We start from the raw sequence: 16,928 nt of genomic DNA on the forward strand, positions 1-16,928 counted from the left end.
ATGAATAAATGCACTCTCACACCTATTTCAGTGATTCAGGTGGGAGAGGGATGGTTGCTGGCTGCTTTTAGAGGGTGACTGCAGCCAATCGACCAAGACCCTCTGTTCCGTTGTCATTTATTCAGTAGAGTTTTCATAACAGGGGTTTTAAGTTATTATGCTTGTGGATAATTAACATGGCTAAAAGAGTGGTTTTGCAAATGATAAAAGCTTTAGGTTTCAGGGCCCAGAGTAAACACTGTTAACAGGTAATTCAAGAGGACCATTCAGCACAAAGTTTACATGTAAACAGAGCAGAGACAAAAAGATAACTGGGAAAGCCTCTTGTTGTTCCTGTCTTTTCCCTCATGTAATGGACCCACTGCCTTCAGCCTGTCCCAACAAAACTTTTTTCGGCCTTCCAAAAGGTTTGAGACTAATTTATAACTTTCTCTAATATTTTGCCAGCCACCCCAAGAGAATCTCAACAATACATATGAAAACTTTACTGGTGGTGGCCATGTGATTCAGGGTGGCGGTTTGAGCTATGGATTAAACATGATTCTTAATATTCTATAGACATTATAATATATATCAGATCAGGTGAATGCTATTCAACTTCTAAGAATCCCACAGAGCAGACAGGTAAATAGCAAATGTCAGCAGATGTAACAAAAACCAGTATCTTATTTTGGGCAATCCGATTTGACTATCCAACCAGACCCGTCAGAGACTGATCCAAGATACAATATGGGTCGGCTTAGTTGATGCCAGAGTCATCCTGGGCTCCACCTCATCAATGTTAACATTTACAAACTCAACTGTCATGGCAAAGCTCAATTCTTGCCCAGCTGACCATTCTTTGCTCACGTTCACCCATTCAACATTTTTCCTCCGGCTTTTCTCTGGAATTTCTCTTTCTCACTAGTTGGGAAGCAGCAGTAAGGAATGGTAGGGAAGAAATGCTGGCCAGGCAAAACCGATGTGCTACTCCACAAGCACTATGATTACTGATTCGTTTTTTTTAATCCACCTAGAGGTTGGTCATCTGCCTCAGAAATAACAGAGTCTCACTGGCTAAGAAAGGAAGAGTCCCCAACATTCAAGACGATTTCAAGAATACAGCCTGTCTTTTACTATGACTAACGAAAACACATTAATTTTCCAAATACTCAGCTCTGTATGTTACACCATTACATGCCCTTTTACTTCATGTGAGCAATCTTCAGGAAATTTCACCTGAAAACTACAGAGCATATATTAAAAATCAGGAACTACTCACTCATGTTTAAGGCAGCCATCCCTCCTTGCGGAGCCGCTGGGTAGACATTTGGTACATTCGTGGTCATAAAATCTGCAATCTGCTGTAATGCCAAAAGGCCTGTGGGGTTCTTCCCCTTCTTAAATTGCTCCTGTATCATTGATTCCAATTCTTCACAGAAAGCCTAAGAAAAAATATTAAAACAGTGAGATACTATTTATTTTCTGTTCCTTGGGCAGGGGATCTGGGGTAGCAATCACAGAGACCAATTTTTTGTTTTCATCTAGTGCTAGAAAGGCAAGCAGATATTCTCACACATTACTGCTGGGAGTATAAACTGGCACATACTTTTCTAGAAAGTAATGTAATACAATAAAAGCTTAAAACTCTGAACAGGAATTCTATTCCTAAAAATCTATTTTAAGGAAATATCAAGAAAGTGCCCAAAGACATTCATTTTCCACCACTATTGATAAAAGGGAAAAACATCCTACATTTCAATCAACAGAGGGCTGACTGAATACACTGGGAATTCTATGCATGCATTCAACATGAAAAGCTAAAAAAAAAATTAAATGCCATAAAATTGCTCTTGAATGACAATGTTATCAAGCAACATAACCAGTTCTTATTAGAGTAAATACACACCTGAACACAGAAAAAGACTGAAAGTAATCCATCCACCGGTGCAGTGGCTCACGCCTGTAATCCCAGCACTCTGGGAGGCCGGGGCAGGTAGATCACGGGAGGTCAGGAGTTTGGAAAGAGCCTGGCCAACATGGTGAAACCCCGCCTCTACTAAAAATACAAAAATTAGCCAGGAGTAGTAGTAGGTGCCTGTAATCCTAGCTACTTGGGAGGCTGAGACAGGGGAATTGCTTGAACCCAGGAGGCAGAGGTTGCAGTGAGCCGAGATTGTGCCACTGCACTCCAGCCTGGGTGACAGAGCAAGACTTTATCTCAAAGAAAATGGTAAATACATCAAAATGTTCACTGTAATCCTTTTAGTAATAGAATTATTAGTAATTTTCATATTCTATTTTATCCTTTGCAGTACTTTCTTCAAAATACTTTTCAAATTACTTTTAAGTGTGGAAAAAACCCCTAAACATCCATCCTTTATCAAAGAATCCTAAATTAGGCAAAAAAAGTCCAATTGAATTGATGGTGATTTTAATAGAAATCTACTTAACAATAAATATAATTTATAATTTCCCCAAACTGCACTAAAATAATTTTTTCACATACCCTATGAAGAAATAAATATCTTGTCAAACAATTATAAATGATATCTAATATGAAATTAGATATCACTAATTCACTGGATGCTAATCCACATCAAATTTACTTCTAGCTTGTCATTGCTTGAGCTAAAAACATACTGCAGGAAATTGCCAAGGGACAGTCTAAGTGTACCTACTGGGGAAAGCACACAACAAATACATGTATTGCGGCTAAATAAGGGTGCAAAAGAATGTCAACAGCCCTCTGAGGACCCTCTATTTACTAAACCATGATAAATAATGTCACAGATCATATTTTGTAGTCATCCATGAGGCCACGAGGAAGGGAAAAGCTGGCAGGTACTCTGACTGCAAGCAAGAAATAAAGAAATAAAGAAAAAAAGACAAAACATGATGATTATTTAGCCATCTCTGTTATCAATGCACAACGCAATGAAAAAGAGAGAAAGGGAGATATGTGCAAATGAAGATGGGCTGGGCATGGTGGCTCCCGCCTGTAATTCCAGCACTTTGGGAGGCCAAGGCAGGCAGATCATTTAAGTTCAGGAGTTCAAGACCAGCCTGGCCAATATGGTGAAACTTTGTCTCTACTAAAAACACAAAAATTAGCCAGGCATGGAAGCTTGTGCCTGTAATCCTAACCACTTGGGAGGCTGAGGCAGGAGAACTGTTTGAACTCAGGAGGTGGAGGCTGCAGTGAGCCAAGATCACACCACTGCACTCTAGCCTAGGTGACAGAGTGACACTCCATCTCAAAAGAAAAAGAAAAAATAGAGAATAAGAGACACAGATGGCGTTGCCTGAACATCACAGACAGTGCTGGCTACAGGGGAAGCAAAAGCTAAATTAAACAGGCTCCTTGCCTTCAGGAGCCCTCAGTCTGAAAATTCAAAGGATCTATTTCAATGCTTTTAAAATCCACATACAGATCTAGGGAAAGCTCAATTTGACACACACTACTAAGTACCAGGTTTTAGTACTTTAGTACCAGCTGTTTTAGGCACTAAGGATATACATACAGATGAATAATACAGTCCTTGCCTTCCAGAAACTGAAAGCTTGATAAGGAAGACACAAAAAGAAGAAAGCCACAGAACAGGAGCCCCTTACATACACAGCATGTCAGAAGACCTGTGCATGCAGAAAGGATACGTGGCACAGAGCTGCGCTTAGCCACCACCTGGATCTTCACGTCTGGCTCCCGCCAGCTGTCACTAGCCTAAGGACCTTGTGTGTGCTGCTTTGATCGTAACTCCTGCTGGTTCAACATCCATATACCCTCAGCTTGGGACCCTCCATACCTTCATACCTCCCAAATGTCAGGCCTCTCCTCCTCCAAAGACCCTGTCATCCAACCCACCTCAGTCTCCCACTTCCATGGTCATGCCCTACACCTGCTCATTCCTAGTAACCATGCCCCTCTTCAATCCCAAAGCCAAGTGCCCTCCAACCACCCCCTCCTAGAGTCCAGCTCACCACTTTCTTCCATCCATTCATCACCCTAACACCTTCTCACCTTGGCTCGCCTTCCCTGTTCTGATCTCCCTCACTGGCTTAGATCCACTGTAATGATTACATTATAATCATTTTCTTGCTAACATCTGCAACTCTACAAAACCATCTGGCAAAACCTCAAGCCCCAGGCTGGAGTACAGTGGTGCAATCATAGCTCACTGCAGCCTCAAAATCCTGGGCTCAAGTGATCCTCCTACCTCACCCTCCCAAAGCCCTGGGGCTGCAGATATAAGCCACCGTGGCCAGCCTTGACGCTTACTATGTTCTAAACAACCTGTGGGCAGGGACTTCACTCTCTTATCTCTGCATCCCCAGTGCCTACAAACACTCCTGGCACACACTGGGTGCTACCAGTTTCATAACTATCCCGAGTCATTTTTACTTAGCTTCTTGTTGTTTTTATGTAGGAAAACTGCTCAAGCCAAAAGTCTAGGTGTTATCCTGATTCTTTTTTTCCCTTTCGCTTCTTCCACCCCATCCATCAGCCAGTCCCATTCACACTACCTTCAAAACGAAAGCCATACAAATCTACCTCTCCCTACTTCTACTACACCACCTTGGCCCAAGCTGCCATGATCTCTCATTTGGAAGACAGCTTTTTCTCTTGCCCCAGCCAATTTTCTCTTTAAACCAAACCCAGAATAATCTTCTTTAAAATTCTATTTGTCCTTTCCCTGTCTGCAGCCCTCCAATGACTCTGCCACACACAAAATACAATGGAAACTCTCAATCTCAGCATACACAGCCTTCCAGGACCTGCTCCCTCTTCTCTCTCCAACCTCACTGCACCTCACTCTGCCACTCCCAGGTTGAACCACATTGGCTGCCTTCTGCCTCTGCAGGCTCATCCAGCCTATCCCTATCCTAGGAATTTCATGTTAGCCAGTCCCTCAGCCAGGAACACTTTTTTTTGAGACAGGGTCTCACTCTGTCACCCAGGCTGGAGTGCACTGACATGATCACAACTCAGTGCAGCCTCAACCTCCTGGGATTGAGTGATCCTTCCACCTCAGCCTCCTGAGTATCTGGTACCACAGGCACACACCACCACGCCTGGCTAATTTTTATATTTTTTGTAGAGATAGGGTTTCATCAGGCTGGTCTCGAACTCCTGGGCTCAAGTGATCCACCCCTTGGCCTCCAAAAGTGCTGGGATTACAGGCACGAGCCACCTTGCCCAGCCAAGCACCCAAACCCAGCCCCGTCTTGATTCTTGAAAGACTGGCTCCTTCCTGTCACTGAGTTCAGATTAAACCACACCTCCAGAGAGTGGCCTTTTGACCACAGTCACACTGAATCTAATCATCCTACTGCTTTCTGCATTGCTCTTCTGCTTGTTATTTACTGTTTATTTCCTTCAACTAGAATGTAAAGTCTGAGACTTGATCTGGGTAGTTACATAAGCGACAATTAAGTCAAAATTCACCAACCTATATATTTAAGATTTGTATACTTTATGTAACTTTTAACTCAGTAATAACAGCTATTTTTTTGTGTTTTTAGTAAAGACAGGGTTTCACCGTGTTAGCCAGGATGGTTTCGACCTCCTGACCTTCTGATCCACCCGCCTTGGCCTCCTAAAGTGCTGGGATTACAGGCATGAGCCACCGCACCCAGCCAAATAGTCAGGTACTCTTAAGGCCTACTATATGCCCAGGACTGAGCTAGTTTTTTGTTTGTTTGTTTGTCTGTTTGTTTTTAAGATAGAGTTTTGCTCTGTTGCCCAGGCAGGAGTGCAGTGGCACAATCTCGGCTCACTGCAACCTCTACCTCCTAGGTTCAAGCGATTCTCCTGCCTCAGCCTTCCAAATAGCTGGGATTACAGGTACATGCCACCACATCAGGCTAATTTTTGTATTTTTAATGGAGTGAGGGTTTCACCATGATGGCCAGGCTGGTCTCGAACGCCTGACCTCAAGTGATCCACCTGCCTTGGGCTCCCAAAGTGCTGGGATTACAGGAGTGAGTTACCACATCCAGCCTAAGGTAGGTATTTTTTAAATTGTAATTTTAAAATTGTCCCAATATATATAGACCCTCTGGAAAAGTTACAAGAGTAAAAAGGAGAAATTAATGCTTCCTATCCTTTATGACACTGAAGATTTTTCATTTACGATGTCGATAACATGAACTAAACTGAATTCTTTCAACAACCATATACATATACTCAGACATGATTTCCTGTGATAAGATCAATGAACTATGCCACTCGTATAACAGGGCGCAAGACCTGAAGTATCAGAAAAGGAAAGACAACATTTGGTCAGAGGAAAGATTTCTCTTCTTACAGGACTTTGTAGAATCATGGACACCCTCTTCTTTTGCTCCATCATGTTGAAGTCCTGGCGAAGGTCTGGTGCCATGTTCCTTTCCCTCAAGTATTCTGGGTTGTTCTCATCCACTCGGTCAAAGTACCTCTCCTTGTGAGGGGCTGTGGTCGGGGGTGGTGAGGTCACCACCGCAGCACGAGAATCACCATTCATTGTACAATCTTTCTAAGTTCCTACGGAATCAAAATAAAAGAAATTATTGTTTTCAAATCAATGTCTAACAGTGTTTCGTGATGAGCACATGAGCTTGGTAAACACAGTCTTCAACAGGAGAATGCAGTGACCACTTACAGTGGAAACCATGACCTGTGAGGCTTCTTTGTGGCCTCAGAGGCACATGGCTGATCTGCCACCTCCCACCCTCCCACTAACCAATGGTGTGTTTTGTCCTAGCCACTGATCCAAAGAAGAGAACAAGAGAACAATCTAACAAAGCAATTAAGTCCTCTGACAAATCCAAAAAGAACTAAATAGTAAACGTTTGACCACATGACTCTTTAAAGACAAGAGTCTCCTCAGCACTCTTTAAAGACAAGAGTCATGTGGTCAAACGTTTGATATTTAGTTCTTTTTGGATTTGTCAGAGGACTTAATTTGGATCCAGACAAGATCTGCTAAGAACAGCATAATTTATTCCAAAAGAAATTTGATTTCTGACTTTTTTTCCCCATAAGGTACCAGCAGTGGTTTTGCAAAGGATGCCCCCAAACAGATCAACAAAAGAGAAGCCACTCACACATAACTCACATGATGGGAAACATTGCTCCCTAACATCTCCTTTCTGGTTAATAGAACAATGGCAGGTACTCGCAATGTCAAGATGCTCAGTTTGTTAATAACATAACATGCAAAGATGGCTCCAATTAAAAATTCTGTGAATATGGCTACTGACATTATATTCTTTTCTTGTGGGGAGGAGAACAGGCTCTTGCTCTGCCACCGAGGCTGGAGGGCAGTGGTACAATCACAGCTCACTACAACCACAACCTCCCAGGCTCAAGTGATCCTCCCGCCTCAGTCTCTCAAGCAGCTGAGACTACCAGTGTGCACCGCCATGCGTGGCTAATTTTTTAAAAAATATGTTTTGTGGAGACGGGGATATTCCTGAGTTGCACAGGCTGATTTCAAACTCTTGGCCTCAAGCAATCCTCTCACCTTGGCCTGCCAAAGTGCTGGGATCATAGACGTAAGCCACTATGCCTGTTGGCTTTCAAATGTGCGTATGAACCACCTGGGAATTAAATTAAGATTCACTAGGTCTGCAGTGGGGCCTAAAATGCTGCACATCTCATAAATTCCCAAATGATACCAATGCTACTGAACTTGAACCACACTTTGGACAGCAAGCCTATAGAGTTTATTATGCAAGAGAGATATTTTTATTGTGAAACCAACAGCCAAAGAATCAGTTGAAGAAATGAGGTTTTTTTTATAAGAAAACGATAATCAATTTGATGTTTCTGTTCCAAATGTAAAGATACAATACAGCATGCTTAAAGTGGCACTATATTTTTTTTTTTTGAGACAGTCTTACTCTGTCACCCAAACTGGAGTACAGGGGCATGATCTCGGCTCACTGCAACCTCTGCCGCCCAGGTTCAAACGATTCTCCTGCCTCAGTCTCCTGAATAGCTGGGATTACAGGCCATGCCACCATGCCCAGCTAGTTTTTGTATTTTTAGTAGAGACAGGGGTTTCACCATGTTGGCCAGGCTGGTCTCGAACTCCTGACCTCAGGTGATCCACCCACCAAGGCCTTCCAAAGTACTGGGATTACAGGTGTGAGCCACTCAGCCCAACCACTATTTCAAAAACTTAAAGGCAAAACATGAAAACACTTGGGGACTAAATATTAACATAGAATAAACAAACTAATTACCTAAGTGGAATATTTTTTCTCTTTTTTTTTTTTTTTCGAGACAGAGCTTCATTCTGCTACCTGGGCTGGAATGCAGTGCTGCAATCATAGCTCACTATAGCCCAGAACTTCTGGCTCAAGCAATACTACTGCCTCAGCCACCAGAATAGCTGAGACTATAGGCCCCTGTCACCATACCCAGCTATTTTTTTTTTAGTTCTTTGGTAGAGATGAGGTCTCACTACATTATCCAGGCTGGTCTCAAACTCCTGATCTTCCTGCCTCAGACTTCCACAGTGCTGGGATTATAGGCATGAGCCCAGTCTAAGTAGAATCTTTGAAATTTACTCTTCTCTATTTATATCCTTTATATAAATTGTTTAATTTAATCTGGTTACTCAACTTATTTATTGTAAACCTGGTTTGTTCCAACAGAATGACCAAAGAACAAAATAAGAATAGTTATCCGACAATATTTCCTCATTCGATGTAATTGAAGCTGAACATTCTGAGCCAATAATAAAAATGTTCTCCTTTAGTGTTTCAAAAAAATAAAAGACCAAAGAAAATCATTATGAGTCCCAATTATAAACCATTTTCATCAGTAAATAAGGATATGAGGGTATATTTTAGAGGTAACAATAGCTATTTCCTGGTTCCCAGAAGATCCTAAAAGAAAGGAATTTTTGTAAAACCAACATATTTAAGGTAAGGCAGGTATTGCTTTCCTCTAGTTACACATTGCTATGTGAATGGGGTAAGATAAAGACTGCAGGCCAGGTAGGTACATGCTCTGTTCCTTCAATAAGGAAGTCTATAAACTTCAATCAAAATCAAAGTACACACATTCTGAGCCCAGTAATCAAGATTAAGCATAACTCTACTTTTAAGTACAAACCTGTACTTTCCTTTTTGTCAATTAAGAAGTTATTATTTGCCAGACATGGTGGCGAATGTCTGTAATCCTAGCACTTTGGCAGCCCAAGGCAAGTGGATGCCTGAGCTCAGGAGTTTGAGACCAGCCTGGGCAACGTGGTGAAACCCCATCTGCATTAAAAATGCAAAAATCAGCTGGGTGTAGGGGTGCATGCCTGTAATCGCAGCTATTCGGGAGGCTGACGCGCAAGAATCAGTTGAACCAGAGAGGCAAAGGTTGCAGTGAGCTGAGTCGTGCCACTGCATTCCAGCCTGGGCAACAGAGCAAGACTCTGTTTCAAAACAAACAAAAAAATTATTATTTAATAAAAATTATTATTATTGAATCAAAAAGTTTAAAAAAGAGAGAAAAACGTGCAAACTAACTTCTGGAACATTTTTTTAGAGTATCTTAAAATAAATTTAAACTAATTTAAAATAAAATAATTTTAAAAGTAGGAACAGGCCAGGTGTGGTGGCGCACGCATGTAATCCCAGCACTCTGGAAGGCCGAGGCAGGAGGATCACTTGAGCCCAGGAGTTCAAAGCTGTCTAGCTTACATAGTAAAGATTGCATCTCAACAAAAAAGTCAAAAGAGCCAGGAGAGATGGCGTGCACCTGTAGTCCCAGCTACTCAGGAGGCTGAGATGGGAGGATCACTTGAGCTGGGAGGTCAAAGATGCAGAGAGACATGATGGCACCACTGTACTCCAGCCTGGGGGACAGAGCAAGAGCCTGTCTCAAATAAATAAATGTGACATAAACATTAAAATCTGCTCAATACAGTATCATGTAACTATGGGGACTCTTTAGCATAATATAGATAAAAAGTATAAAACATATTAAGTAGGAAAACTATATATCTTATTCTATTATGTAATGCTATAATTACACACTGGTAAGATGATATAATGGCAAATAAGCTGGAATAAATTTGAGTACGTTGATTAAAATATGGATGAATATTTCTCTATCTCAACATTCTGTAATATTGCTATAATTTTACTTATGCAATAAATCTTAAGATTTCACCATCAACACTATGTTGATAGCTAAATTAACGAAATCTTTGAGAACGATATTTTCAGATAAACACACAAAACAGAAAAAAAGTCTGGATGAACTGCGACAAACAAGCATAACCTGCCCATGTGATACCTGCTTCCTCCACATCTCCCATTCCCTACCTGGCACTCAAATCCAGGTTATCATCACTCACCTCCCAGACACTCAACAACAGCCTCCTAATTCGTTTCTCTACTTCCAGTTTCTTAACAACTCCCACAGCAATCCATTCCCTAAAACTCGGCCATAGAGAGTTTTAAAATGTAAGTCAGGGCCAGGCACAATGGCTCATGCCTGTAATCCCAGCACTTTGGGAGGCTGAGGCGGGTGGATCACAAGATCAGGAGTTCGAGACCAGTCTGGCCAACATGGTGAAACCCCGTCTTTACTAACACTACAAAAAATCAGCCAGGTGTGGTGGTGTGCACCTGTAATCCCAGCTACTCCAGAGGCTGAGACAGGAGAATCACGTGAACCCAGGAGGCGGAGGTTGCAGTAAGCAGAGATTGCACTCCAGCCTGGGTGACAAAATAGTGCCATCTCAAATAAATAAATAAGTAAGTAAGTAAATAAATGTAAGTCAGATCATGTCATGCACTCTGCTTAAAATCTAAGAACTAATATGTGGACCTTCACATGATCCTGACGGTAACAAACTGTAAAATAAAAATCTAAAAGTGACATTTGAGACAACAAAAAATTTGAACACTAGCTGGATTTTGATGATATTAAGAAATTAGTTTTACATTTTAGGTGTAGCATTATTATGATTACATTAGATACAAAAATGTTTCTGGATAAAATGACATCTGAAATGTGCCTAAAACTTGTATGTGCCCAAAACATTGGCGGAGCCCCTCGTCCTGTGGCAGGGCCCAGGCTGAACACTGGGCTTGGGGGTGGAGACGACAGGGTCCCTCTCTAGCTGCTGGTACCCAATGGGCTAGTGACTGTCACTGTGCAGGGACGGTCTGCCTCCATAAGGGTCTTTCCCTAGGCTGTGAATTCCTAGGGGCCAGGACTACATCTAGGCCGGCACCTATAACAGAGAGGCCCCAGACCACTGGGTCTGTTGGATGGGGAAGAAGGGGAAGGGGAAATGAGGTTATGCAAGTCTAGCCATGAACTGACCACTGACTCTGGATAAAGGTTAGAGCAGGTTAGGTCATCACGCCGTGCTATTTTGTGTGTTTGAAACGCTTCGTGATCCTTCTTGTGCTCAGAAGAAAGTACCTCCAGACTTTACATGGGCTGGTCTCTGCCTGCCTTCAGATGAAGATATTTCAGCATGCTTTTTCAGGCTGATACTACCGAGATCGGGAGGAACAGCTATCTTAACATTAACATCCCTTTTTTAAAAAATTATTTCCATTTTTATTTAATGTTTCCAAATATAAAAAGTCAAGATGCTAGGCCAGGTGCAGTGGCTCACGCCTATAATCCCAACACTTTGGGAGGCTGAGGCAAGCAGATCACCTGAGGTCGGGAGTTTGAGACCAGCCTGACCAACATGGAGAAAACCCGTCTCTACTAATAATGCAAAAATTAGCCAGACGTGGTGACACATGCCTGTAATCCCAGCTATTCGGAAGTCTGAGGCACCAGAATTGCTTGAACCCAGGAGGCAGAAATTGCAGTGAGCTGAGATGGCGCCATTGTACTCCAGCCTGGGCAACAAGAGCAAAACTCCACCTCAAAAAAAAAAAAGTCAAGACGCTTACACCAATTATCTCAAATGAGATAAAAGCAATTCAGTGTTTTTAACCATCATCTTCCTCCTTCAGTTCTGATACCTTACACAATGGTATAAGGAACAAGAAAATGGTGGCCGGGCCTAGCGGTTCAAGCCTGTAATCCCAGCACTTTGGGAGGCCGAGGCGGGTGGATCACAAGGTCAAGAGATCGAGATCATCCTGGCCAACATAGTGAAACCCCATCTCTACTAAAAGTACAAAAATTAGCTGGGCGTGGTGGCGTGCGTCTGTAGTCCCAGCTACTCAGGAGGCTGAGGCAGGAGAACTGCTTGAACCCAGGAGGCGGAGGTTGCAGTGAGCCGAGATTGTGCCATTGCACTCCAGCCTGGCGCCTGGCAACAGAGTGAGACTCTGTCTCAAAAAAAAAAAAAAAAAAAAAATGGTATAAGGACAGGAAAATTGGATGGCATGTACCTGGTTAGAAAATGTCATCTGGGCCGGGTGTGATGGCTCACGCCTGTAATCCCAGCACTTTGGGAGGCTGAGGCGGGCGGACCACAAGGTCAGGAGATCAACACTATCCTGGATAACACGGTGAAACCCAATCTCTACTAAAAATATAAAAAATTAGCCAGGCATAGTGGCACACTCCTGTAGTCCCAGCTACTCGGGAGGCTGAGGCAGGAGAATCACTTGAACCTGGGAGGCAAAGGTTGCACTGAGCTGAGACTGCACCACTGCACTCCAGCCTGGGCAACAGACGAGACTCCATCTCAAAAAAAAAAAAAAGAAAGAAAAAAGAAAATGTCATCTGTTTACAAAAAACAGCATGCAGCACAGTTTCTATTTTGTCTGCAGTCAATTCACAAACTACTTCTTTAGGTTTGTTCAGGAGGCGCATAGAAGTGAAAATTTTAGCTGCCCAGTTTTTATTCAGCTACCCCAAAAAAACCACAAATGACAATCCTAACACTTCAATCTTCAGAGGGTTGAGATAGTAGACATTATTTGTTATCTTTCATAGATTCAACTATTTAGCCTGAAAATGTTAATTTTTTTCTCTTAACAGAGATAAATCTTAGGGCCTTTCCTCTAATTTTGCTAGACTGGGTTCCAGGAAACCATTGAAGAACCTCTCATGTGACATTTAAAGTGTGAAAACTGTAAAAAAGTACCCCGCTGCATCATACAAATTTTGGCTAGCTGGACAAAGGCCAGCTGGTTTGCTAAACGGCACTGAAGAAGATCCTGACCGGATAGCACTACTCAGTCCAAACAACATCCCTTTCCTAATGTCCCAGAAGACATCAGGCTGCCTAGCACGTTATTTACTGACCCAGAAATAACAAAGAGTATGCTGGAATATTCTTTCTTAGCAGAAGTACTGCAGCCCCAGGATGATCCATCTTTATTAATATGTACCTAAACCTCAGGTCAGAAACCAGACACATTTTTGCTTCTCTGAAATATATAATGAGGTCATTCTGAAACTTTTGGACAGATCCAGTTATTTCTTGGCACCTCCCTTCTGGCACAGATATCTTTGCTAATGGGTAACTATTCCCAGCATTCACATGATTTACTTTTGCAACCCTAGAGCTGAACACAGAAACCTAATGCTGAAACAAGGAAGCGGGACCCACTGAAGAAAGCCTCTGTATAAATGCTTGCTAGAGGACCCAGAGGTTCTTGTCAGATTTCTAACACTTTGAAAACATTCCTCAGAAAACACAATGATTGTCAGCTAATAATGAATTACTGCTCCATAGAAAAAAAGTCAGGAGATAATGAAAGTGGTACCCCCTGGTAGTGTCCCTGGCCACCTGGCACCCAACTCCAGAGAGCTTTTGGAATTGTCAATAGGAAACCAAAAAGAGAGGTGACCCTTGCAATATCTTCCCTTATTTCTACTAACTCCTGATGCATAATAAATTTGCACTGGAGACACTTTCCACATTACACACAAGGTACCAGAGATTAAAAAATACAAAGAGTAGGATTTGACAGACAAAATGCTCTTAGTGCATGACAGAACTCTACTTACAGTGTATCAGCAGGGGGAAGTGTCCATGCATGGGAGGTAGAAAGAAGAGAGAGAGGATGTTATGACTTGAATTGTGTCCACTCCCCAAAATTCACGTTGAAGCCCTAACCCCCAGTTCCTCAGAATATGCCCTTATTTGGAAATACAGTCACTATAGATGTAATTAATTAAGATGGGGTCCACAAGGTGGACTAATCCAAAATGACTAATGTCCTTATAAAATGGAAAATGTGGACAAAGAGACACACACAGGGATAACTAAGTATAGATGAAGACAGAGGTTGAGGCTGCGCTTCCTCAAGCCAAGGAACGCCAAGGACTGCCAACAACCACAAGGAGCTAGAGGGTGGGGCCCATCCTCCCTCATAGCCTCAGGAGGAACCCACACCCTGATCTTAGACTTCTGGCCTCCAGAACTGTGAGATGACACATTTCTGTTGTTTAAGCCCCTGGTTTGGTCTGTGGCACGTTGTTACAGCAGCCCTGGGAAACTCATACAGAGGGGCTGTCAGGAAAGCTTCAAAGAGATGATTTCAGAGGTAAAACGTGTCTGCCAGCTGGCTTGGGGAAGGCAGCAGTCAGCTGGTGAAAACATCTACTGAGCTTTAAGGAATAGCACAGAAGAGACAGCAAAGTAAGTGCAGTCAAACTTCCTCTGATTTTACACCCAGTGTCTGGCACCCAGCAGGTGTTCCACAAATCTTTAATGACCTAATTTAACTATTCTCTCTATTCTAAACCTTTCAGGCCCCACTCACTCTCAATATCCTACTCAAATGCTTCCTGCTCTGTGAAGGTTCCCCACACCCCAGGCCTAGCAACTGGCCTCCTGTGTGTCAAGAGACACTATTCCTACCTCTCCCATGGCCACTTTCAAACTAAATTAAAAAGACCAAATTACAGGTTTTTAAATTACCTGGATCCATGCTTCTTCCATCACTGGTCTGTGGGCCTCTGAAATACAGGGGCAATACATTTCTAACTCATTTTTGCACAAGTGCCCTGGGAGAGTGTTTCATACATAGCAGGAGCTGAACTGAGACTCTGTTTGTTCTTGAAATAAGGTATCTACTACAAGGGACATCTAACTTCCCTGGGACAAAGGGCTCCAAGAGGTCTGCATCCAAAATAAAACTTCGTCAAGAAATACGCAGTGAAACAGAAGGCGGAGCCTTCGCTGGAAAGAGTAACAAGATTGTAAACAGACTTGGGGGCTCCAACACTGACGACTAAATCCAGGCAAGGTCCTGGGAGTGGCGCAGCAGTCAGCACACACCCTGGCCAGCACCTTCAGCAGAAGAGACATGGATGCCCTGACCAGAAATTCACTACAAACACTTGGAAACCTGCAATACTGGAAGGCTGTAGCGCGAGCCAATGAAAAGGAAACCCCTGTTATCTACTGGCAGAAGGGAGCCCAACATCTGGCGCTAACTCCCAAATAAAACAGCATGACCACGGTAAGTTAAACCATAACATAATAAGTAAGTAACTCATTGCTTACATTGCTAGCCTAATGATGTAGTTCTCCATTACCTTAAGAGAGGACACCCACCTTATGTTGAAGGTTCTTCCTCACAGCTTCAGGCTGACTGAAAGTGCCCTGACCTCAGAGCTCAGGGCAATCAAAAAGCCGTTAATTACTCTGATCGGATCATTTCTATTCCTGTGTCTCCAGATGTTCTCTTGAAGAAGCAGCTGCTCAAAAGACCCCTTTGAAACAATCACAGCTAACGTTATCACTGCTTACTATGTGTGTACTAACTCATTTTTTCTGCAGGTAAGATACAACACAGTTAAGCAGCCAGTAGTGGGGTTGCTGGAACGTGAACTCAGGCTGCCTGGCTCCAGAGCGCCTCCTCTTCCCTCCACTCCACATTCCCTCTGACAATCAGGATGTCTCAGCGCAGCTCCAGTTAGAAACAAAAGCAAAACGCAGAAGTGAACCACAGCAATGGGTCCCAGCCTACTCAAGATGGTCCTCCTGCTTCCTCCCTCTTTTATGACGAAGGGTTAGTTAACGGCTTCCCAGCCTAAATCTACATTTTATTAAGTCTTGTATACGATCATATAGCTGGTGTTGTTTTTCTTTTAACTGCAGCATTAATTAATCCTGGGGCATATTATGAGAGATATTCCAATTACTTGCTTAAGGCTGAGTAGGCAGTAAGTGGAGAAGCAAGAAATTGAAATCTGAAATTAAAACTATAGTCTGGAGACTGTGCTCTTCATTGCTTCTCATTAAACTGTGTTCTTGCTGACAACAGGGCTCTCCAGTCCAAGGGTCAGTACTGAGCCAAAAATCCGAGGCTGGTTCCACTTGCACTCTTGTAATACTTCAACACGCATGAAGTTACCTCACCTGTAAAGTAAAAACAGCTCCCCATCCCAAACTCCAAACCTAATTTTTCCCAAACCCAGTTGAGGAAAACACGGCTAGAAAATGCAAGGTATCCAGAAAAGTGATCAGGAATTTTGTAAGACACTATGAAGACCACTGCAGACAACAATGTACTCATATACTAGCTGATTCCAACCACCCTGCAAGATTCCTCCACGTGCAAATGAAAGACGGGCTCCAAATTTTTGTGCTTTTTAAAAATTTCCTTCTTTTTCAGACAGGGTCTTGCTCTGTCATCCAGGCTGGAGTGCAGGGGCGTGATCTTGGCTCACTGAAACCTCCACCTCCTGAGCTCAAGTGATCCTCCCATCTCAGCCTCCCAAGTAGCTGGGACTATAGGGGCATGCCACCATGCACAGATAATTATTGTATTTTTTGTAGAGATGGGGTTTTGCCAATTTGTCCATGCTGGTCTTGAACTCCTGGGCTCAAGCAATCTACCCACCTCAGCTTCCCAAAGTATTGGGATTACAGGTGTGCTGGCTCAGAGTTTTAAGTACAAGAGGTCTCACAGTAAATAAATGGCCATCTCAGAACCTAAATCCAAGACTACTCACTCTCAATGCCAGGCTCATCTACTGTTATTATAGCACGAGAAATCAAAACGTAAACATGGAAAGA

At 42.8% G+C, this 16,928-nt stretch overlaps 1 protein-coding gene and 1 long non-coding RNA gene across 12 annotated transcripts in view; one reads left to right on the forward strand and one right to left on the reverse strand.

Annotated features, from left to right (window-relative positions):
- ADD1 (adducin 1) overlaps positions 1 to 16,928 on the reverse strand; it is a 96,601-nt gene that overhangs the window by 40,979 nt on the left and 38,694 nt on the right. For 8 of the 11 annotated variants that reach the window (XM_008993693.5, XM_008993697.5, XM_008993692.5 and 5 more), the window contains exons 2-3: positions 6,288 to 6,502; positions 1,262 to 1,424 (exon numbers count right to left, since the gene is read on the reverse strand). In XM_008993693.5, the coding sequence (XP_008991941.2) occupies positions 1,262 to 1,424; positions 6,288 to 6,482 (358 nt within the window). In that variant the 5' untranslated portion in view covers positions 6,483 to 6,502. Of the gene's footprint in view, positions 1 to 1,261; positions 1,425 to 6,287; positions 6,503 to 15,461; positions 15,501 to 16,928 lie in introns of those variants that run through there. The other 3 variants (XM_035294252.3, XM_035294255.3, XM_035294251.3) reach the window with 1 other exon arrangement.
- LOC103792143 (uncharacterized) lies at positions 14,304 to 16,123 on the forward strand. Its single transcript, XR_618783.5, has 3 exons — positions 14,304 to 14,540; positions 14,971 to 15,366; positions 15,687 to 16,123. It is a non-coding gene; the product is annotated as an uncharacterized LOC103792143 (long non-coding RNA).

The sequence above is a fragment of the Callithrix jacchus genome, chromosome 3 (assembly GCF_049354715.1).
Source record: "Callithrix jacchus isolate 240 chromosome 3, calJac240_pri, whole genome shotgun sequence".
Taxonomy (NCBI): domain Eukaryota; kingdom Metazoa; phylum Chordata; class Mammalia; order Primates; family Cebidae; genus Callithrix; species Callithrix jacchus.